The sequence below is a fragment of the Pelodiscus sinensis genome, chromosome 32 (genome assembly GCF_052426305.1).
Source record: "Pelodiscus sinensis isolate ZL-2025 chromosome 32, ASM5242630v1, whole genome shotgun sequence".
Classification (NCBI taxonomy): domain Eukaryota; kingdom Metazoa; phylum Chordata; order Testudines; family Trionychidae; genus Pelodiscus; species Pelodiscus sinensis.
The window spans coordinates 9,770,719-9,795,512 of NC_143083.1; the positions used below are offsets into that span (position 1 = coordinate 9,770,719).

Sequence of the window (24,794 nt, forward strand, 5' to 3'; positions counted from 1 at the left end):
CTGTCTTACAGATGGCCCAGTGGCTCACCCATCTCACTGATCTGCACCGGGGCCCCCTGCAAGTTTGTACACACACACACACACACACACACACACTCACTCAGCAGCCACTATGGGGTTTCAGAGCTGTTATCTCTCAGTTTGGCCCTTGCAGGACTAAGTCTTGTGGAACTAAAGGTTTCCAGCTCTTAGTTCAGTAGATCTTGGCACCCAACACAACCAGCAGGGCAAGATCTTTGGCCAGCAGCTTGTTTGGATCACACAGCAAAGCGTGCAGCCACCAAAGAAAACTCCAATGTGGAATAACACTCCATCGGACTAGAAAGAAGTGTTTTTCTTCAGTCGTAAGCATCACTAAAAAGAACTCCCTCACACATACATGGGGACTCGGTCAGTTTGGTGACATTCAGCTGGGGCAAAAGGCTTCCAAATACCCCCGGAGCTGCCGCGAGATCAGTTTTTAAGCGGTTGCTACTGTCGCTTGTGGAACAGCTGGTGGGATGACTCTCAGAGATGTTTCCCAGATGCCGAGTCCTCGCGCATTCCCTCGCCGCCAGCGAGTGCGGCAGCTGTTCGACACCTTGGCAAACCGAGAGACTTCTATTTAGGTCCCGAAGTGGGAGTTCCGGAGCCCAGTGAGCGCGGTCTGAAATACGGAGAACTCGGCCCCAGAAGTTCGATGGCAACAAGAGCTCTGCAAAAGGTGGAAAAGGGTTAAGGCCCCAAACTTGCAGTGCTGGGGTTGGCGCATGCTATTTGTGAACTTCTGTCAAATTTTCAGAATCGTTTCAGCCACACACACTCTCAAAAAAAAGGGGATGGTGAGGGGTGAGAAGAGATTCAAAAGGGGATTTAGAACACCAGGGGAGATGCTCCCTTTATCTTAGAATCACAGGATCATACAACACTAGAACTAGAAGCGACATCGAGAAGCCATCAAGTCCAGTCCCCCGCCCTCCCGGCAGGATCAAGCACCAGCTAAGTCACCCCTGACAGATGACTGTCTAACGTGCTTTGATGCCACTTGCCCAGTGGTTAGGGCACTCCCCTGAGATGTCAGAGCCTCAGGGTCAAGTCCCCATTCTGCAGCAGGAGTGCTGATCTACCCCTGGGAATTTGGCTGTCGGGGGAGCTCTCTTGATCTCGCATGTTGAAGGCGTTTGACTTTGGACTCTCCCACGGCGGGGATCTCTGGTCCAGCCTCATGCCAGGAACGAGTTAAGTATTTATAGGCGGAACAGCTTCAATGGGGAAGTCTGACAGCAACCATGAGCAGTGGGTGGAGGCGGGGCTAGGAGAAGCAAGTCCCCCAGCACCACCCCTTCTGCCAGGCCCCGCCCCCAGCATTCTCCCCGCCCCCTAGCACCACGGGGAAGGAGGAATGTACATGGCCCCAGTCTCCCCCAGCCCCAGAGCACTGGATAGGGAGAAGGGCATGTGGCCCCAGCCTTCCAGCCCTGGACCACTGGGCACAGCAGCACTCCGCCCCCAGAATGCCTTCAGTAGGGGGGCGGGGCCTGACAGAAGGGGTGTTGCTGGGGAACCACAGGCATTCTAGGGGCGGAGCGTGGGCGGGGCCAATCTGGCGGTTTGGGAAAGCAGGGGCTTCCCCCGCCTACGATACCCGCCATCCCTGACAGCGACCCAGGTTGGACAAAGCTAGTGGTGAGGGTCACGTCCTCAGAGGAGACACACCTTGGTGCCAAGTCCCTGCTCAAAGGGAGCGCTCAACCCTGAGGACTCCCACACCCCACGGTAGTGCTGTAGCTATTGAGTGGAAGGGGGCTGCTCCCTTGCTTTTGTTACCTACCCCTTCATTTCTTTCGCTTTTACCTCGAAGAAGGTTACCAGGCCTGAAAATTAAACGAGCCATTTCATTTTGGGTGGAATAAGACGGCTCAGCTATACTGACTTCTCCAATTTGCTAAAAATCATGAAAAAGGCCAGCTTCTGTTAGACCAGAATCAATATTTTTTCTAAAATTTCAACCCCCCCCCCCCCCCAGCAAACCGGAGAGATCCGTTTTCTCCCCAGCTCTGTTATCACCAACTCCGAAACTTGTGGATTTCCAGTGCTTCCAAATAGCGAAGCAGAACTTTTTCAATACTTCCTGAAAAGTATTCTGAATAACTGTAATCCATGGTAATTTTCATGTATACATCTCCAAGAGCTTTATACAGAAGGGGCAGTATTATTACCCTCATTTTACAGATGGGAAAAAGGCAGGGCAGAAATATTAAGTGGTTGGATGTGCTATGTAATCTTAGGCAAATCAGTGGTGGAGTCAGAAATGGAACCTAGGAATTCTAGTGCATAGACTTTGTAGTTATGCGGCTGCACGGCTGTAGCGTAGACGTTCCTACATCGAATGAAGGGACATTTTGCGTTGATGTAATCAGTCCATCCCTCTGAAAGGCGATAGTTAATTCAACAGAAGAATTCTTAGAATCATTGAATCCTAGAGCTGGAAGAGACCTCAGGAGTCATCGAGTCCAGCCCCCTACCCAAAGCAAAACCAACGCCAACTAAGTTTTTCGGTTACAGATTAACTCAGCTACCCTCTGAAGCTTTTAAATCAGCCCAGCCAGGGCTTTGTCAAGCTAGGACTTAAACACCTCTAGGGATAGAGATCCACCACCTCCCTAGGTAACCCATTCCAGTGCTTCACCATCCCCTTAGTGAAATTGTTGTTTCATAATATCCAATCTAGACCTCCCCCACTGTAACTTGAGACCATTGCTCCTCGTTCTGCCACCCGTCACTACTGAGAACAGCCTCTCGCCATTCTCGTTGGAACCTCCCTCCAGGAAGTTGAAGGCTGCTATCAAATCCCCACTCTCCCCCACTTTTCTCTTCTGCAGACTAAACAAGCCCAAATCCCTCATTCTTCCATCAATGTACCTGCATCTGCAGAATTAGGTCAGCATATGCATGACACTCGCAGCAAAACATTTTTTATGGCCCTGAGCAACGATGCCAGGCAGATATATTTTTAAATGCAGACCAGGCCTTATCCTGTACACTATCCACTGGAAGATGCCAGCCAGTGAGACAAGAGAGAGACTGAACAAATGAAAGAACTACTTAAACACTATTACAAACTAGGAGCCAGGTTCTCTCCCGCTCTGAAACCTTTGCCCAACAAGTCCAGTGAGACCCATGTGCCTAAACCCTACAAACGTCTTCAAGGAGAGTTACCACCCAGGCAGCTTTAGTTGGCTTTTTTCCCATCTCTAGAAGTTGTAATGTCAATAGCAAAAATGAATGCAGTATCTTATTGCAATTGAATAGACAGAGACAGGAGTTGAAATAAAATAACCGGACAGAAATCAATACAATCCTCACTTTATTTTCACCTTGTCTTGAGTATGTAACAGCATCGCAGCTGGCTTTAGGTTTCTTTCTTTTCTTTTTTTTTTTTTTTGGTAAAAAAAAATCATACTGCGTTATACTCAATGTTCAGAATAAATGGGAAAATGTAATAAATGTAAACTGCACTGGCACCATTTTTGCTCAATAAATAAAAAAATGCATTATGCAGACTGCACACTACAGTATCTAAATAAATAACATAAGTTACTTTGAATAAATAGAGACCATCTCAAATACAGATGCATTGCATCAACTTCTTGCAGTTGGTCATTCAAGCCCAACACGGTGGGAATGGAAGTGGTTGAACAGATGAAATTGACCAGTGCTGAAGAACGGACCATAGTTACTAGGAAGAATCCAGCACAATTGATCCTGTGTAATTTACAAAGGAAATGAAAGACCGATTCCCATTCCCGTTGTGTTCCCTTCGATTAATTCAAAACGACTCTTCTATTTCAAATCGGGACACATGCCACCACTGTATTCCTTGCTCAAACAACAGTGCAAGTACTCAGTAACCCGGTTTATTAAGAAAACAGATTTGTTTTTCCTCCCTACAAATAATGTATCTTCGTAAATTAGAAAAAAAAACAATTTAACAGAAGGTTCCTGGAATGACAAACAAGGTTTCACTCGAACAAAAACAATGGAATTGGACTGCACCTCCTTGCAAAAACACCAATGCAAATCAGACGGGACTCCATTTCAGCCAGTGGAGTTAACACCGGTCTATGTGAGATAAAGCTTTGCTTCCTATCCACCTCTGTACTTCTCAGTCCTTCAGGCACTGGCCAATGTTATGGATATATAGCGACAAGACAGTGAATTCTTCTGTAGCTCATTTTCACACAGAAGAAGGTAAAAATCATCCACCAACGCTCACGCTTGATCACAACTGCCAGAAAGATATAGATATATATTTAATGCGTCATTGTGTCTGGAAAGCATGTCATTTTTCAAACGCTATGAAGTATCTTTGCCGCCCTTTATTGGCGGCTCATATTTAAAGCGAATGGCTGATCTGCAGCATACAGATAGGCAAGTTACGGGGGAGGGAGAGAGGAGAACATAACAGATGTTACATGCTGTTCATTGTTATTAACAATACATAATTCATGGAGTGGCAAGGAAAGAGCCAGACGACAGATTTGGATGTCGCGTTCGCGTAGAGAATTTTCCATCCCGTTTCGCTTTCTGCGATTTAAGACATTCTTTGGGTGACCCAAATCTCTTACTGCAGCTGAAGAGATTCAGAAGCATTTTTTTTCCCAAAGAAGAGGGAGCGAGCCTATTAAAACCAGATTGCAGTGAATAAACAATGGAGGAGCACCCGGAATGTGTCTGATTGAGCAACCTTATTACGCAACACACACGGTGGGACTTACAGTGCCTCTGTGTAATGGCCCCCAAATACAGCACTGAGCAGAAACACACCCGTGAAAATCCTTTGGCAAGAGGCTCAATCTATAAGCAAAAGGAGGGAAGTTTGAATTTGGAAATCCAAACTCCAACAGTCACGTTCAAAGATGAAGTCTAATCAAATCAGTTCAGGAGGCCACATTTGCAGGATGGCACCCGAGAGACCAGGCATTCGAGTGTCCGCTGCATGCCACTAAATCATTGTCAAGGTTCATCACTAACAACGGGGCCGGGAGTTTTCGAAAGGGGTTTTATTAACAGACACCCGGCCTGCAAATGCCAGCCATGTGGTCAAAGAGAAGGTTGATAGCCAGAAAGACCAGGCAGTCGGCGAGGCTTTCAAAGGCTTTATTGGGCATTTGGGAAGATCAGAACATTTTCATCAGCTTCCAGGGGAGAAGAAGCAGCCTCCACTGTTGGGGGAACAGCGCCGCTGTATCGCCAAATGAATGGACCCCATCAATGCGCCATAGAATGAAGCTTCACTTTCTCTTGGCCACCCCTCATGTTCAAATGTTTTCATGTTAGCCCTCCAGAGAGAGACTTCAAATCGCTTCAGTGACCCATTATATGAACCATGGGCAAATCCTGCCCATGGACACACACAGATGGGCTCCGTCTAGACTGGCATGATTTTCCGCAAATGCTTTTAACGGAAAAGTTTTCCGTTAAAAGCATTTTCAGAACAGAGCGTCTAGATTGGCACGGACGCTTTTCCGCAAAAGCACTTTTTGCGGAAAAGTGTCCGTGCCAATTTGGACGTGCTTTTCCGCAAAAAAGCCCCAATCGCCATTTTTGCGATCGGGGCTTTTTTGCGGAAAACAAATCTGAGCTGTCTACACTGGCCCTTTGGCGCAAAAGCTTTGCGCAAAAGGGACTTTTGCCTGAACGGGAGCAGCATGGTATTTCCTCAAGAAGCACTGATTTCTTACAGTAGAAAGTCAGCGCTTTTGCGGAAATTCAAGCGGCCAGTGTAGACAGCTGGCAAGTTTTTCCGGAAAAGCGGCTAATTTTCCGGAAAAACTGGCCAGTCTAGACACAGCCATGATGTGCAGATATCAGAGGATGGGGCTTGGTCCAATGTACAGAAGGATCCATTCCCAATCCACCCCAAAAATGCAGCCTGCTCTGGGGTGAAACACAACCTCATTAACAGGAAATGGCAAAGAGAGTTTGCAGAGGAGACTGTGGGGAAGAGTATTTTTGAGGTTGGAACCATATTAGTTACCCCCGATATTAGCAAGGAGCCCAGAGGTGCTCTGCTACAGACTAGCTGACACAAGAGAAGCGTAAATACCTGGAGTGGAGCTGGTTGGAAATTTGATGAGAAAACTTTAGCAGAAAGTGCTAAGTCATCAAAACTGAATTTTCCCCAGGGAAAGGTTCATTTGGGGAAGATTTCCTATATGAAAATAAGAGACACCTGTTCTCGCCTTCTCGCAGTCCCCGTCTAGACTAGGAAGTGTTTTGAAAATAATTCCTCTTATTTTGAAATAACAAGAGGAGCATCCACACGACCAAGCCCATTATTTCGAAGTAACGGGCTGGTTATTTTGAAAGAATAACTCATTTCCATGAAGAACAACACATGTTTCAAAATACGTATTTCCAAATAGTAGTAGTGTGGACACTCCACAGCTGCTATTGAAAAATAGTTACTCCCCAGAGTCATTCAATGTAATTTCTCCCCAGTGCTTCCTGGGGCTTTAAGTCGAGGTAGCGCGTCGACAGTACAGGAGCCTGCCTCGGACTAATTTCGAGGCTTCCCTGTAGAGTGGACATGCTCATTCGAAATAGTTATTTCAGGAGTTATTTTGAAATAAGTTATTTAGAAATTATTTCCTATTGTAGACATGCCCCAGGTAGCCATCTGCCCAGTGATCAGGGCACAGACTTGGGATGGTTGGAGAAGACCCCCGTTCAAGGCCCGGCCTCTCCCCATATCCCACAAGTGGACTGTTGATTACTCTGGCTGTTTCTCTCTCTCTGTAAGGGAACATTTTGAAATCTCAACAATTTTGGCAGGATGGAAGAACCATTTCCCACCTGAGTTAATTCCACAATGAAGAGGTACCCCAGTGGACCTAACCCACAAAATCCCTGTTCCCGTCTGCTGCATTCTCATAGCTCATCTTTTCCTTTTCAACCAGAGTTTCTGCAAAACAAAACGAAGCTCCCTGCCGGTGTGGAACCAAACCCTCAAGAGGCCATTTACTTTTCTTCTTCAGGTATTTTTTTTTTAAGAAGTCAGAAGAATGAGTCTCCTATCTCTCGGAAGTAGGACCTGCCACGATCCTGGCTCTTGCCTCTGCTAGCCAGAGTCCTAGCAGGAAGCTCTATGACAGTGTTTCTTAAACTTTTTAAAACCAAGGAACACCAAACAATTTTTTTTATAAGGAACACCGAGGATTTTTTGTTGAGAAAAAAAAGCCGCCTGCCCCTTTAAGGGTGGCCATTTTGAACTCTGTTGTTCTCCACGGCACACCTCTGACTGCCTCGTGGCACGCCAGTGTACCACGGAACACAGTGTAAGAAACTCTGCTCTATGGGGTGATTTTCTTCATTCAGATCAGGTGCTGTGGCACGAGCGATACCCAGAAACAGTCATGTAACTAGCAGTTGTGTGGGTCAGACTGTCTGCAGGGAAGAAAGCTATTGAATATTTGTCAGATGTAGCCCCCCTCCTAACGAATTAACCCAGATGTCTGCACTGGTAATCATTACCTACAAGCATTTCTTCTTCTTCTTAAACCCTTGTACTCCAAGTGGAGCATAGGTCATCTACAAGTCTCCTCCACTTCACTCTATCTTGAGACTTAAAAAGGGCTCTAGAGGCGATCCTGGCAATTACAGACCGGTAAGTCTAACTTCAGTACCGGGCAAATTAGTCGAAACAATAGTAAAGAATAAAATTGTGAATCATGTAGAAGAACATAATTTGTTGGACAAAAGTCAACATGGTTTCTGTAAAGGGAAATCCTGTCTTACTAATCTATTAGAGTTCTTTGAAGGGGTTAACAAACATGCGGACAAGGGGGATCCAGTAGATATAGTATACTTGGATTTTCAGAACGCCTTTGACAAGGTCCCTCACCAAAGGCTCTTGTGTAAATTACATGGCCATGGGATAAGAGGGAAGGTCCTTTCTTGGATTGAGAACTGGTTAAAAGACAGGAAACAAAGGGTAGGAATAAATGGTACATTTTCAGAATGGAGAGGGGTAACTAGTGGTGTACCCCAAGGGTCAGTCCTGGGACCAATCCTTTTCAATCTATTCATAAATGATCTGGAGAAAGGGGTAAGCAGTGAGGTAGTAAAGTTTGCAGATGATACCAAACTGTTTAGGATAGTCAAGACAGAAGCAGACTGTGAGGGACTCCAAGATGATCTCACCAAACTGAGTGATTGGGCAACAAAATGGCAAATGAAATTTCATGTGGATAAGTGTAAAGTAATGCACATCGGGAAAAATAACCCCAACTATACATACAGTATGATAGGGGCTAATTTGGCTACGACAAATCAGGAAAGAGATCTTGGAGTTATCGTGGACAGTTCTCTGAAAACTTCCACACAGTGTGCAGCGGCGGTCAAAAAGGCAAATAGGATGCTAGGAATTATTAGGAAAGGGATAGAAAATAAGACCCAGAACATCTTACTGCCCCTGTATAAAACTACGGTACACCCACATCTTGAATACTGTGTACAGATGTGGTCTCCTCACCTCAAAAAAGATATTTTGGCCTTAGAAAGGGTTCAGAAAAGGGCAACTAAAATGATTAGGGGTTTGGAATGGGTCCCATATGAGGAGAGGCTAAAGAGACTGGGACTTTTCAGTTTAGAAAAGAGGAGACTGAGGGGGGATATGATAGAGGTCTATAAAATCATGAGTGGTGTGGAGAGGGCTGATAAAGAAAAGTTATTTATTAGTTCCCTAAATAGAAGAACTAGAGGACACCAAATGAAATTAATGGGTAGCAGGTTTAAAACTAATAAAAGGAAGTTCTTCTTCACACAGCGTGTTGTCAACCTGTGGAACTCCTTGCCAGAGGAGGCGGTGAAGGCTAGGACTATAATAGAGTTTAAAGAGAAGCTGGATAAATTCATGGAGGTTAGGTCCATAAAAGGCTATTAGCCAGGGGATAAAATGGTGTCCTTGGCCTCTGTTTGTCAGAGGCTGGAGAGGGATGGCAGGAGACAAATCGCTTGATCATTGTCTTCGGTCAACCCTCTCTGGGGCACCTGGTGCTGGCCACTGTCGGTAGACAGGATACTGGGCTAGATGGACCTTTGGTCTGACCCAGTACGGCCGTTCTTATGTTCTTATGAGACAAAACTTCTCAAGGAGTACCCCAGTTGTTGTCCTTCAATCTCTGTAGATCTTCTCCACGTTGTCTGAGGTCTTCCTCTTTTGCATTTTCCTTGCGGGTTCCATGTGAGAGCTTGACGGACTATGCTAGATGATGGTTTTCTGAGCATGGGGCCTAGTCGTCCCTATTTTCTTCTCTTGATTTGAACATCAAGTGGACCTTTCCCAAAACTGACTCTGCGATAGCACTTTGCACACCCGGTCATACACTCGCTGAATCCAGGGGAAAACTCCCCCGGGTCACAGGGGAATGCAGCTTGGTGCATGAAGAACAAACATTCTCCAATCACTCATCCTTGTTCCACCACACAACAGGTAGGTCCAGCTGATGTTACAGCAGGGGGGAACCAAAGAGCTATTTGGATTCTGAACGACAGGGCCCATATTGCATCTGTTCTTCGATCCCTAACATCTTCCATAATGGCTCTATTTTGCTGCGTGCCTAAAAGAAATGGTTTTCCTTGGGGCCCTTCCATGGATCACATGGATTGCCAAAGTCCTACACTCCATTCAGGGCCAGATTAAGACCTATAGAGACCCTAAACACTGAAAAGATTATGGCGCCCCCCCCCCCCATGTAATTCAAAATAAAAACAATACTATACCGTAAAATCTCTTTTTTTTTTTTTTTTTGCCCCTGCTTTGCTGTGCCCTAAGCACGTGCTTAGTCTGCCTATTGGGTAATCCAGCCCTGACTCCATTGGTCCTTCCCATCTGTTTTCTTGTCTACAAAAGTGGCATTCAGTTTACACATGCACTGGCCTTGGATTTGCATGGTATCTCTTGACTAATGCTAGGATATCAGGTTTCCCGCAGATATAAATATCGCCCTACACCAATGTTCCCTCTAATTATTTCCATCCAGGTGTGGAATAAATTGTGCTCTGAGCACCGAGACATGTGCGGATGTGCACCACCGGTATAAACACATACTCCTGGCTGCTGCCAGCCATGGGTGCACTGCTAACCAGATAGGCAACATTTGAATCTCTCCTGGGCAGCTGCCCAAGCACACAGCTTAGAGGGAACACAGCCCTGCAATGATTCTAAACTTTCCTACACTTGTCTACAGTGAACGGCCATAAAAATCGTGTGCGTCTTTGATTTGTTTATCAACAGGGTGGCACCGGTACCGGTTTATACCCCAGGCAATCTCCATGAAGCCAATAAACTGAATTCTCCAGTCACTAATGCCAATTTCACACAGCAGCAACTCCATTTACTCAACACCTGTGAGTGGAGAATCTTTGCTCCTTGGGCGTTGCATAAGGGGTTGGGAGAATGGCAGGTGTCATCACAGAAAATGGCACCTCAAATAAAATGAAAAGCAAAGGCCAAGATACAGGCGGAACATATGGTCAACTCACTTCTCCTGTACCACCGCAACAACAGGAGCAACACCATTAAACAACAAACCTGCAGCGGTGTAAAACCAGTGGCTGTAGAATCAAGCCCAAAGAGTGGAACTCTATTGCACCACCTCAGGCTTAATTCTTGTGTACAGCCAGCATTAGAAGGCGGCACGTCTCCTGCTACATTCACTGTATTTTTAAAAAAATATACACAAATTGGCTGTGACCACTTCTGAATTAATGGCAGCTCTGGTTTGGGTTAGCAGTGCTCGCTGCTGAAGAAACTGTATAGTGCACCATGTTCGTATCCCCATGTGGGATGGTCTGTAAAACCGGGTAAGCACGAATCTGGTCGAAGTACAGCATTATCAATGGTGCTTTTTGCAAACTGACCAGCAGTTTTACATGGGTGTAACAATCTAACAGGTGGACTTGAGTCTTTTCTCTTCCTGCCACCTTCTACATCTGGGCTCCTCTTTCAAAAGTGAGGGTAAAGATTAGAAATCCCGAACTCAACTTGCTTTGCTGAATGACTTTGTTTACATTGCTTTGAGACACGATGGCTTTGTTCAGCTAAGATCAGCGTTTGGATCCAACGCAAAAAGTGCCTGATTTTTGGCACAGGTCAGAAATCCACGTCACATTTTTCACATCTTGCAGGAGACGCACACAAGAAATATTTGGGTTACTGTTCACATCATGGGCTGGGATTTTCAAAGTCCAGCTCGTAGGTCCCTTTGTTGGGTGCTGGGTTCCTATCCCCCTTTGGCTCCTTTACAAATCCCAACCATAGCTGCTAATTATCTATGCAACCAGGGGGCTTTGCTCATTTCACACACACAAAAGGAAGAAACACATTTCCCCCGACTGCTGTGAAAAATAAACAAGGGCCAGATTCTGATCTGAGTGACATCAGCGTGGCGAGTCTCCAGATGTACTTTGGTTGTATCTGGGAGCCGAGCTTGGCCCGTAGCCGGGTAGAAGAGAGGGAAGGCAACATAATCAAAGAATTCCAGGCCTGCTAGCTTTCCATTGTCTTGGTTAAAGCCCAATCATGACACCACCATTCTCCTTCTGTTTATTATTTGCATTTGCTGGGAAAAGAGCCAAGAGAAGAAAACTCGCTATTCCCGGCAACGAAGATAGCCTGCAAAAGTCGTCTGTTGTCTCATTTATTTCCCTGCATAGTAAACAGCACTGACACGGTGGTAAATGCTAACCACAGACAGAAAGGGCCTGTTTCCTCTCTTCCCCATGAAAGTGAATGGGATCACTCGTGTCCTGGCCATAGGACATACTAGGCCTCATGTCTGAAGACAAGGAACTAAGTGAGCAGCGCACATAGTTCATCCCACTCTTCTACATCCGGCCAATGGCGTGGGAAGTCCTAAATCCACATCCTTCTAGGGCTCAGGCGATTTTGCCGAGCATTTCCTGTTGCATTCGAAGGCCATGGCCAGTTGGGTTCTTAAGATCCCTCTGGATTTGAGCTCCAACTCATCTGCGGAGGTGCAGCTAGGACGGTTGGCTGCCTGGTTTTCAACTGGACAGTCCTGTCCTGACAGTGTCTGATCAGATCTACGGACCGGACACCTACAGTCTGAGAACGGCAGGTGAGGGAGGTGAGGAGACCTCCCCAACATTAGCTGGGACTAAATCCTACCTGTGTTGGGCAGCTGCACCTTCCACAGCTGAGTCCTTCCTGACCCAGGGAGGCGGGAGGAGAAAAGCAGCATGTAACAGGGGAAGGGGCAGAGGAGGGAAGAGAAGGCAGAAGGAAGGATCCCAGGGGGAAGCGGCAGGGCTGGGGAGGTTCTGGCACTCCTGTAGGAGTGTCCAGTTTTTAAATATTACCAGACATAGCTCCCCATGGACCTTTTCATTTCCCCTGCTTCGGGATTAGGATCCAGCCCTTTTCAATCAGCCAGTGAACTTCTATTACAGCTCCAGCTAGGACGGTATTGCTGACATGTCTCTGGTCTTCCACTGCAGCCCCCCCCGCCCCGGCGCATCCCTCACCCTCAGACGAAAATGCCACCGGAGGGAAACGCAAAGAGCTCTTGCGCTCCAGAGCGTTTCTAAACCATTTTACAAAGTGCCCTGCCAACAATGCGACCCTATGAGCTGACACCAGCCATGGTGGGGGAAAAGGAAAGTGGATCCTTAGGCTGGTAGGAGCTGTAAGACCACAAGCTGATGAGAAGGCGGGAAAGAGTGGGTTCCAACGAGCCGGTAAACACGCAGCGGCCCATGACAAACGCATCTGAAGGCCTACGCCAGCTCTTGGAAGAGGGGAGACTTTCTGCTGATCTCAATGGGAACTGGGTCAGGCCTGAAAGGGGGAAACCATCACACCTTTGTCCAGGAAAAAGCCCCACTTGCAGTAAAGTTGCATACGAATGCCAGGGAGCTCCTTTGCTGTTCGAAGGGCTCAACAGCCACCCCAAGCTTTGAGAAATTAGAGCCCAAGACTGGTATTTTCAAAGGTACTTAATGCCCAAATCCCATTCAAAATGAACAAGAAGCCCCAAGGCAGCGTCAAAACTCTCAGCCCTCCTGGCTAATCATCCCCACTGTATGGAAACACAATGGCTATTGGGGGCCTAAATCCCTTAGGCCTGGCCCCCACACAGATTTTGTACTGGTGTAACCATTGGAATTAGTTCTGTGATTTTTTTAAAGCCACACACAGCCCCTAACGTGAACACAGTCGTATTAGAATAAGTGCTTTATAGCTTATTCCTCTTCCAGGAACTGGTATAAGCACCTTTAAATTAATTTAAATGTGTCCAGACTAGGGACATGTCTACACTAGGAAACTATTTCAAAACGACTAACATCGACTTAACTCCCGATGTAACAAAATCGAAATAGCGTGTCCCCACTACGGGGAAGCCTCAAAATCAGTCCTCGGCAGCCTCCGTTATCCGCTACCTTGGATTTAGAGTCCCTGGAAGGACTGGGGAGCCATTAGTTCGAATTACTCGGGGTGGGGGGGAATTATTTCGAAATAGCAGCTCCGGAGCATCCACACAACCGCTATTTGGAAATAACTATTTTGGCATTTGCATTATTCCCTGAGAAAAGCAGGAGTACCAATTTTGAACTAAGTGGCCCGTTATTTCAAAATAAGGGGCTTGGTAGTGTGACCGCTCCGCTTATAAATTCGACTTACGGGGGGGTTATTTTGAAATAACGCCCTAGTGTAGACCAGGACTAGGGAAGTTGAACTGCCACGAGTCCAGTTAAAGTGATACGGCCTTGGTGAGTGTATAGGCAAGCTCCTAAACTCTTTTGCAAAGCCAGGTCTTAGGCCATGTCTACACCACATACTTACTTCAGTATAACTCCCTCCTTTCAGGGATGTAGTTATACCGACCGTAGCCCCCCGTGTAGACAGTGCTACATAGCAGAGGTGATGTTATTAAGCCAACGGGAGAGGTCTCTGATGTCGGTAGGGGGGCAGCTGCAAATTGGCAGTGTAGACCATAGCCCCCCGTGTAGACAGTGCTACATAGCAGAGGTGATGTTATTAAGCCAACGGGAGAGGTCTCTGATGTCGGTAGGGGGGCAGCTGCAAATTGGCAGTGTAGACCTGTCCCCCCTGTGTGTAATGAAGTCTACATACACTGCTAGAGCACAGGAGTCAGCGAGCCCCTGCAAAGCCAGGGCAAAGTGGTTGATTTCAGCAGGACAGAAGGACTTCCAGATGGAACATAAGAACACAAGAATGGCTGTACTGGGTCAGACCAAAGGTCCATCTAGCCCAGTATCCTGTCTGCCGACAGTGGCCAGCACCAGGTGCCCCAGAGGGGGTGGACCGAAGACAATGATCAAGCAATTTATCTTGTGCCATCCATCTCCAGCCTCTGACAAAAAGCGGAGGAGGTGCCCAAAGCAGCAGACATGTGAAATGACGGCTCGCATCGCCTGCCTAGGACATCGGGACACTCCGCTCTCATTAAAATTAAGGCAACTTTGAAATTCTCATTAACCCCCTCCAATCCTCTCCCCCTCCTCCTTTCTGGTTCAACAACCAACGGGACTAGTATTTTAGATTGCTGTCCTCGCCCAGATCAATGGAACGGGTGGGATGTGGGGGTGGAAGCATCCAACAGTTGTCCATCAACCTCAGTGGAACTTTGGCGTGAGGGCCGGGAAGGAATGATCGTATTCTGTATGTCTGCAGTTGCCACCAATATTTATATCTCTATCTCTCTCTATATTCCTGTATATTTACAGAGCATGAATATACGGCGTGTGTACAATAAAATAAGGGTAAGATACGATCTCAGGATATAAAAGAATATTTCTTGACTGGTCAGTCATTTATCTGCCCAGAAAAAGGTTCCGTCCACCCGAATTCCATGCCCGGGTGTCATTTTCTTCAGGCCGCAATCCATCAGGGAGGGGAAGCCTCTGAGAAGAGGCTGCAGTTTTCATACGACTAGGAATGTGACTCCTCCTCTAGACTGGATCGCGGTTCCGGAGCTGGCCGTCAAAGACGCGACGCCTGGCGCTTTCTGGACGTGAAAGCCTTGGCCAGCGAAGCTTTCCGGCTACACCCCTTTGTGCCAGCAATGAAAGCGCACGTGGATGCCAGGCTGGTGTGGCTGATGCCGGCATCGCTGAGGAAATCAGCGGGTGATTCCTCCTGCCTCTCTGTTCCCCAGCTCCTCCTTCTGAGAGCATCCCACGCTCAGGGACAGGGGCTGGTGGGAGGAGCACAAAGGCACCCGTTGAAGTGTCGAAAGGCTCCTGGATCTCTCTCAAAACACAACCCAACAGCAAGAGTTCCCCTGTTGCTCCTACAGTCCAACCACAGAGCCGAAGTAGACCTGGAAGCAGTTGCCTTCTTGACTATCTCTGAGCCCGGGTCCCTTCTTAGTTCCTTTCTCACTCGGAGGGCAACAATTTCCCTGTAGGCCCTCGCGCTGTTGGCCGTTGGGCGCTGCCTTACAGACGTCAACCTTCCCAGGTTCCCTGTCCCCGCTTCACACGCAGCCACATTCCTTGGCTGAAAGCTCGTTGACGGTGTAGTAGCGGTTGTAAGTGTCCAGGAAGGAGACGTCGTCATCGTAAGCGAGAGGCCTGCAGCAGGGCCTGGCTCGGATCTTCTCCTTTTTGATCTTCTTCTTGAGCCTCATGTTCTTCAGGGAGAGGTCGTAGTTCCTGATAGCTGTCTCGCAGGTGCCGCTGCAGTACCGGAACAGGACGATCTCGTCCGACTCATAACCCAGGCCCAGCTCGCTCACACTCACCTCCAGCTCCTTCAGGGCGCAGGGTTTGTGGCGGGCCCGGGCTCGCTTCATGCGGTTCCCGGGCTTGGGGAAGAGGGGCAGCTCGTGTCCTCCGGAGTTCATGGACTGGCTGTACCTCTCGACCAGCGTGGAGATCAGCTGTCGGATTTCACCCTCCGTGTAGCTTTCAAACAAGGCGCTGTCTGCAACAAACAGGGACAAGGGTTAGTGAGCCAGGTAGCGGGGAAGGAAAACGCCAGTCACAGAAGTGAGGTACCCGTGGGATCCGGCCATCCAACTCCTTTAGAAAATCCAAGTCCTGAATAGGTCTACACAGTGGGGGCAAACATTCCCAAAAGCTTAAGTTCCATTCCCTCCCAATGGGGTTTAAGCTCTTAGATCACTTTGGTTCCCCCCATCTTCCAGGTCCCCAGACTGCACTCACAGGCAGGAAAGAGCCTGTAAATGGGACAGGAAAAAGCAACGAGCATTTGGAAATCACGGATCCAGTAATTTGCCATGTTACACAAAGCGAAGCTTCTATTACATACGCCCAATCTCCTGCCTGACATTTCCCCGTGTGACGCAATTGTCCCATGCAATGCAACCCGGGCACTCCTAGCTGATTAACCCACCCCACTGAAATCAGGCCCAGCTGACCTTCAGCACCATCAAAGGCTGGCATTCACCCCTCCCTCAACCTCGCCTGCTCCTGAGAGATCAGCTAGACCTGCCTTATTGAGCAGAGCAGAGGCCTTCGCTGCACTAGGGGGGGAAAAGTGCGACTTGCACGGCTGCTGTTAACCACCAACTCAAGTACTGTAGTTTAAGCATGGGTGGCCAATAATGCAGGCAAGGGAAGGCATTGCCTTCCCAAAACTGCCTATGTGCCCTAGCCGCCTGGCAAGGCTGGGTCTGCAGTGCGGCTGCCCAGCTCCCTGGCCGCCCAAGAAAGCTGGGGTCAGGGCCACAGAACGATAGCCCCAGCCCTCCTGATGGCCTGGAAGGATCGGGCTGGGGGTGGGCTGGGCTTAGCTCCAGGGTGGGGCCTCGGTGAAAGGGGCGGGGCTGGGGCTTGTCTTCCCCAGCTGGGCCGCCCATGGGTTTAAACATTAGTGCAAGAGGCCTTTGGGCCCTGCTTACTGCACAGATTAAACGAGGAAGCCAGAGCCCTGCCCTTCACAGGGACCTAGTCAGATGCCCTGCATGACCCAGGCCAGAGACCCTCCCGCAGTGATCCCTGCGCCAAGACCTCCAGATGCTTTGGCCAACGGCAGCTTCGCTTTGAGTTAACATTGTCCCACGTGGGGCTGGCTTTTATAGGACAGCTGAAACTCCAGTCCCCACCACTGGCGGCGGTTTTGGTAAGAATTACGGATGAGTTAACCCCGGTGCTAACTGCCAACTCAGGCAATGGCATTCTGTTTCGCGACATCCCCCCCACGGTTTCACTAGAATGCAGCAGGCTGGAACACATCTTGATCTGCCGGGAGCAGGGTGGGCTTAACCCGCGGCTTATCCCCAGAAGCAGCTGCATTTCAACTGTGAGTGTAATCATCGCAGTGTGACTGACTGAATGAATGGATGCTGCAAAACGCACTGATTCCCCAGGGCAAAGGCACATTCCCAAGCACTCTGCTGGGGCCAACTCCTGGTTTTACTCAGACCTCACTCCCATCGCTCATTTCAGCAGGAGTAAACACTTAGAAAAGTCGCCAGGGTTTGGCCCACTCTTGCTCCTGGTAGTAAATTATTTTAATTCCTCTACTGATCAGACAACGCCGCATTTCCATGTTCTCTAAATGTCAGAACTATTTGTTTCGGCTTCTGTTGGCGTCAGTCCACATGCAGTGCAGTTTGGCGGGAAACTTTACCCAGGCTGCAAACACGAGATTTCAAACCATTTTCTCTTTTCCCATGGGGACAAAAGGGAGCCATTCAGAACGTTTTTTTGCAAAACCACAGGGTGTAAGAACCATTCCACAATTCCCACCATAGTCCTTAGGGGTGCCAGATACTTTCACACAAAATACCGAACATGCTAGGGAAAAAATTGTTTGAGAAAAAAAGGGGGCCGGGGGATAGGACAGCCACCAATGTTGTTGAGCAAAAAAAAAAAAGAGGCGCTGCGCCTTTAAATCCCCCCACTCTCCCCGCCAGACACAGCAGGAGAAAAATGTCCCCCACAGCCTTCCATACAAGAAAAACAGAAAATACCGGACATTTTACAGAGACCACAAAAACCGGACACCTGCCAACCCTAGTGGTCCTATGCACAATGAGGGAGTGAGAGACCCGTGTTCAAGTCCCCGCACTGCCTGACTCAGACAGAGTAAGGGCTTGAACACATGTGACTGCCCTCACCAGTGAGCATGGGGCTATTCTGGGAGCATGTGCATTTGCTAGATCTGAGGATACCCTCTAGATAAAGGACCATTTTCCAATGAAAACCCATCATCAAAAAAGTATGGACCAGTTCTAATCTACGCACTGCTAGGAAGGGGGATGTCCCATGAGCTACACACAGTACGAAACGGCTGTGAATCCAGCACTAGCCCAGGTCCACATCCCGTCTAGATCTTTTCCAAACGAGCCTCTACTGACTTTTAACCTGACTTTCCATCACAGCGAAATGGGTGCTGAGTACAGAGCCAGTTGGCTGATTACAGAATAGCTGCTGATTCGGTTAAAAGCCCCCATTATTACAGCTGGATGGAGTCACCATGTGACCAATCTTGCAGCCCACCTAGCATCCCATTGTGCTGTGGTACCTAGATCACTTAGGCTTGGCCTATACCACAAAGGGAAGTGGGTGTAAGATGCCTTGTGTTGACATTCTACACTCACATTCGCCTCCCACCTCCGTAAGCTCTGCCGTGTGCCAACAAGACACAAGCGTGTGAGCAAGACATGAGGAGTCATCCTTCCACTCTATTCTGCGCTGATTAGGTTTCATCTGGAGGATTGCGTCCAGTTCTGGGCTCCACATTTCAAGAAAGATGCGGAGAAATTGGAGAAGGTCCAGAGAAGAGCAACAAAAATGGTTAAAGGTTTAGAAAACATGACCTACGAGGGAAGACTGAAAGAAATGTGCTTGTTTAGCTTGGAAAAGAGAAGACCGAGAGGGAACATAACAGCTTTCCGGTAACTAAAAGGGTGTTATAAGGATGAAGAAGAAAAATTGTTCTCCTTACCCTTTTATGATAACAAGAAGCAATGGGCTTAAATTGCAGCAAGGGAGGTTTAGGTTGGACATTAGGAAAAACTTCCTAACTGTCAGGGTGGTGAAACACAGGAATAAATTGCCCAGGGAGATTGTGGAAGCTCCATCCCTGGAGATATTTAAGAGCAGATCAGATAAACATCTCTCAGGGATGGTCTAGATGGTGCTAGGTCCTGCCATCAGAACAGGAGACAGGACTTGATGACCTCTCAAGGTCCCTTCCAGTTCTAGGTTTCTATAGTAACACAACCTCCACAAGCAGCGTTGACTCATGAGCGATGCACAGATCAATGCAGTGCAGTGTTACCTAAGTCCTCCAGCCGCTGTCCCACAATGCCCAACATTGGCCTCTCTGGTCACAGTTATGAACTTCTCTGAGCCTCCCTCCACACGTCTGAAATTCCTTTTCCTGATTGTCCCCTAGAAGATCCCCGTCATCGTATGCAGCTGCCTGGCCGGCCATGCACTCCAGATGTGCTCCAGCCTGGGGTAGAGAAGAAAAGGCCGGGCAGGCACAGCTCTGAAGCAGCTGTAGAAACATTGTCCTAGACAAGCAGGTTGCGGGCAGGGAAGGGGTATGACCAGGCGCCGCGGCAGTGCAGTGTGAAAGCGAAGGAGCTGCAGCAGGCAGCGCCAGGACAGGGAGGCCAACAGCTGATCCGGGGCAGATCAGCAGACCTGCCACTTCTACAAAGAGCCATGTGCCCTACACGGCGGAGATCCCACCGCAACCCCGCACACCACCAGGGATACCTCTGAGGATGCTGAGTCACAGGCGGAGGAGGAAAACGAGGGTGGAGGACACACAACTGGGGAAGCCCAACTGTCCTGCAAGCCCTGTCTGGGGGGCTCTACCCTAGTCCAGTTAGTCCTGGCACTTGAGTCTGGCCCGATGCCAGGGAAGGCTCTTCATGCAAGTGTGTAAATTTATTTCCCATGACAGTGATGGTGCAAGACGGATTTATGGCCTCATAGACTCATAGACTTTAAGGTCAGAAGGGACCATTATGATCATCTAGTCTGACCCCCTGCACAGTGCAGGCCACAGAATCTCGCCCACCCCTCTTAGAATAATCCTCTCACCTATGTCTCAGATATTGAAGCCTTCAAATACTTTGAAGGCCCCAACATGCAGAGAGTCCTTCAGCTGTGATCTGTGCCCAATGCTACAGAGGAAGGCGAAAAACCTCCAGGGCCTCTGCCAATCTACCCTGGAGGAAAATTCCTTCCTGACCCCAAATATGGCGATCAGCTAAACCCTGAGCATGTGGGTAAGACTCACCAGCCAGACACCCAGAAAGTTCCCTATAATGAATGGTCAATTAGTTACCAAGATCATGTTATTTCATCCAACCATCCCCTTATCATAGAATCATAGAACTGGAAGAGACCTCAGAAGGTCGTCAAGTCCAGCCCTCCGCTCTAGGCAGGACCAATCCCATCTAAATCAACCCGGCCAGGGTTTTGTCAAGCCGAGACTTAAACACCTCTAGGGATGGAGACTCCACTACTTCCCTAGGTAACCCATTCCAATGCTTCACTACCCTCCTAGTAAAATAGTTTTTCCTAATATCCAATCTGGACCTCTCCCACCACAACTTGAGACCATTGCTCCTTGTTCTGCCATCTGTCACTACTGAGAACAGCCTCTCTCCATCCTCTTTGGAACCTCCCTTCAGGAAGTTGAAGGCTGCTATCAAGTCCCCCCTTACTCTTCGCTTCTGCAGACTAAACAGACCCAAGTCCCTCAGCCTCTCCTCGTAGGTCATATGCTCCAGACCCCTAATCATTTTGGTTGCCCTCTGCTGGACCCTCTCCAATGCGTCCGCATCCTTTTTGTAGTGGGGGGCCCAGAACTGGACACAGTACTCCAGATGTGGCCTCACCAAAGCCGAATAAAGGGGAATAATGACATCTCTGGATCTGCTGGCAATGCTCCTCTTAATGCATCCTAATATGCCATTAGCCTTCTTGGCTACAAGGGCACACTGTTGACTCTAGCTTCTCATCCACTGTAACCCCCAGGTCCTTTTCTGCAGAACTACTACTTAACTGGTTGGTCCCCAGCCTGTAACTATGCTTGGGATTCTTCCGTCCCAAGTGCAGGACTCTACACTTGTCTTTGTTGAATCTCATGAGATTTCTAGTGGCCCAATCCTCCAATTTGTCTAAGTCACTCTGGACCCTATCTCTGCCCTTAAGCGTATCTACCTCTCCCCCTAGCTTAGTGTCATCTGCAAACTTGCTGAGGGTGCAATCTATCCCCTCATCCAGGTCATTAATAAAGATATTGAACAAAACCGGTCCTAGAACCGAACCTTGGGGTACTCCACTAGAAACCGACCGCCATCCTGACATCGAGCCATTGATCACTACCCGCTGGGCCCGGCCTTCTAGCCATCTTTCTATCCATCTTACCGTCCATTTATCCAATCCGCATTCCCTTAACTTGCTGGCAAGAATATTGTGGGAGACCGTATCAAAAGCCTTGCTAAAGTCAAGGTATATAACATCCACTGACTTTCCCATGTCCACTGAGCCAGTTACCTCATCATAGAAGCTAATCAGATTGGTCAAGCACGACTTGCCCTTTGTGAATCCATGCTGACTATTCCTGATCACTTTCCTCTCATTCAAGTGTCTCAAAATGGATTCCTTTAGGATCCCTTCCATGATTTTTCCAGGAACCGAGGTAAGACTGACCGGCCTATAGTTCCCTGGATCGTCCTTCTTCCCTTTTTTGAAGATGGGCACTACATTTGCCTTTTTCCAATCATCCGGGATTTCGCCCGATCTCCACGACTTTTCAAAGATAATGGCCAAAGGCTCCTCAATGACATTTGCCAACTCCTTCAGTACCCTTGGGTGCATTAAGTCTGGACCCATGGATTTGTGTACGTTTAGTTTTTCTAAATATTTCCTAACCTGTTCTTTACCCACCAAGGGCTGTCCATCTTCTTCCCATCTTGCGTCGCTTAGCACAGAAGTCCAGGAGCCGACCTTGTCCGTGAATACAGAGGCAAAGAAAGCATTGAGTACTTCAGCTTTCCCCACATCCTCTGTCACTAGGTTACCTCCTTCATCCATTAGGGACTGCACACCCTCTCTGATCACCTTCTTCTTGTTGACATGCCTGTAGAAACCTTTCTTGTTATCCTTCACATCCTTAGCCAGTCGCAACTCCATTTGCGCTTTCGCCTTCCTGATAACCCCCCGGCATTCTCGAACTATACATTTAAACTCCTCCCTAGTCATTTGTCCAAGTTTCCACTTTCTGTAAGCTTCCTTTTTGTGCTTAAGTACACCAAGGATTTCCCCTGTAAGCCAATCCGGTCTCCTACCAGGTTTGCCTCTCTTGCTACGCGTCGGGATGGTTTCTTTCTGTGCCTTCAATAAGGCTTCTTTAAAATACTGCCAGCTGTCCTGGACTCCTTTCCCCTTCATGTTAACATCCCAGGGGATTCTTTCCATCAGATCTCTGAGGGAGTCAAAATCTGCTTTTTTGAAGTCCAAGGTGTGTATTTTACTACTCTCTTTCCTTCCTTTGGTCAGGATCCTGAAATCTACCATCTCATGATCACTGCTTCCCAGGTTGTCACCCACCTCTACGTCCCCTATTAGTTCCTCCCTGTTTGTGAGGAGAAGGTCAAGCTGTGCACGGCCCCTGGTCGGATCCTTCAGCACTCATAGAACATTAGAACTAGAAGGGACCTCGGAGAGGTCATCAAGTCCAGGCCCCTGCCCTTATGGCAGGACCAAGAACCATCTAGATCAGTGATGCGCAACCTTTTTTAGTTGTGACCCCACCATGGGGGTTGCCGAATTTGGTTGAGAAAAAAAAAAGGAAGTGGCCCCTTTAATTCTCCGGCCACTCTCCCGCCACTCCCCCACGCCCGCCGTGTGTACGTCGGGCGCTGAGCCGGGAAGCCAGGAAAAGCAGCCGGCTGGATCCAAGTGTTGCGACCCCCAAGGAAGGCAGCTGCCACCCCCTTGGGGGTCGCGACCCACAGGTTGCGCACTGCTGATCTAGATCACCCCTGACAGGTGTCTGTCTAACCTGGTCTTAAATATCTCCAATGCTGGAGACTCCACAAACTCCCTGGGCAATTTATTCCAGTCTTTCACCACCCTGACAGGAACTTTTTCCTAATGTCCATCCTAAACCTCCCATGCTGCAATTTAAGCCCATTGCTCCATAGGGATGGAGAAAGTTGCATGATGGGACCCTTACGAAGTGGTCCCCATCACCCCCGTGCGACATGTTCCTGCCCTGGCATGCATTGCCTAAACACCGTGCACCAGACAGTGGTGAGTCGCACCCCGTGATGCCTACATGGTGAGCACATGCAGGGCTGACACGAGGAGCCAAGTATGCCTGCCCAGCAGCAATGTACTAACTTGCGTTGGCAAAAGTTTGCCGTGGAGCCGTGCCCTGAGGCGACAGACGATTGCATGCTTAATTGGAGGCGATTAACCGGTTACGGTGGAGACTGACGACACATGGGGGCAACGGCTGGGCTAATGAAGTCATTAGCGCGATACGGGCAGGAAGTTGCGGGGGAGGGGGGAGCTTGGCAAATGAGCTGGATGTGGTGGAGAATGTGAGGTGAAAAGCTCCTCCTGACACAGGAGCAGCCCTAGACTAGCTGCCAGCAACTGGCGCCTTAGATGAACCATGCAATCATCGCCCCCACCTCTAAACCTCTCAGTGTTATTGTGCCACCATTTGGCGCCCCATTTAACTTGGTGCGCTAGGCGACCGCCTATATGGACGGGCCGCCCCTGGGCCTCTACTGCCGTGCTGGGACTCTAGAGGTTACAGATGCACGTGGGAAAAAGACACCCACAGCATGTGCCACAGATGGGCCCACGAAAACGGGCCCGGCCCACGGCACACTGGGTAGCTGAGGCAGCAGCCTGTGATAGACGCCTCAGCAGAGCCAGGGTGGGCAGGGAGGTTCTGCCACAGGGGCGGGGAAACTTTGGAGTCGGGGGCTGCAGACAAGTGAGAAGAAAATCCCCCAACAAACTCTTGCTGACATGGGTCCCGACTGAGGAGAAAACCGTCCTCCCGTTCCCCTCACACACCAGAGCCCCGGCCAGTAGACTTTTTATGCTCCAGCTCTGTGGGAGGGCAGCGGGGGGGGGGGGGGGGGAGGCTGGTGTGCCAGCGTGGGCTCCCCAATGTTGTAGGGGGGAACCCTGAACTTCGGGGGTCAGAGCCAAGCACGCCGGGGGCCACTACCGGCCCCTGGGTCTTAGGTTCCCCACCCCTGTTCTACAGAACTAAGAACTTCACTGTGGAGCCCCAAAGAAAATGCTCCTTCAAGCGCAGGACGTTCTGGTCCCTCACCCGCCATCCCAGCTCTTTGGTTTGCAGGGACGCGGTCCATATCTTTTCCACGCTAGCTCCTGCTGCAACGCCTCCTGCTGTGCCCCACTTTGCCTTGTTTATTTTCCTACCAGCCTGATGCCTGAGGTGCGTGCTTAAGGAAAAAAAAATTCAAATGTTCGGTGCAAAGGTAAAACGAGCCCCCAAGGCGTCCCCGTTTCCAGGTGCTGGCGGCCAGCCACGTCGGGAGACGCCGGGAGGCATCACGGCTTCCTCAGCGGGAGGGGAGCGGGCGAGCGTGTGGCTGCAGCCAACAGGGCCGGGCCGGCGGGCTCCTGCTTGTGCAGCACGGCGAGCAGCCCGAGGGCAGGAAGCGCAGAGATGTGGCACCCGTCAAGGGGGACCGCCTGGTTGGCGTCTCGGGCAGCTGTCCTCTAGCACAGGGGTTTTCAACCCCGCTTTTTCCTCTCATGATCCAGTAGAACGG

The 24,794-nt window shown here is 49.1% G+C and overlaps 1 protein-coding gene across 3 annotated transcripts in view; it reads right to left on the reverse strand.

Annotated features, from left to right (window-relative positions):
- Nucleotides 1-1,390: 1,390 nt before the first annotated feature.
- Nucleotides 1,391-24,794, reverse strand: part of NRTN (neurturin) — a 125,262-nt gene continuing 101,858 nt past the window's right edge. For 2 of the 3 annotated variants that reach the window (XM_075902998.2, XM_014575602.4), the window contains exon 3: nucleotides 1,392-15,955. In XM_075902998.2, coding sequence (XP_075759113.1) covers nucleotides 15,507-15,955 — 449 coding nt within the window. In that variant the 3' untranslated portion in view covers nucleotides 1,392-15,506. Of the gene's footprint in view, nucleotides 15,956-24,794 lie in introns of all 3 variants that reach the window. The other variant, XM_006127278.5, reaches the window with a different exon arrangement.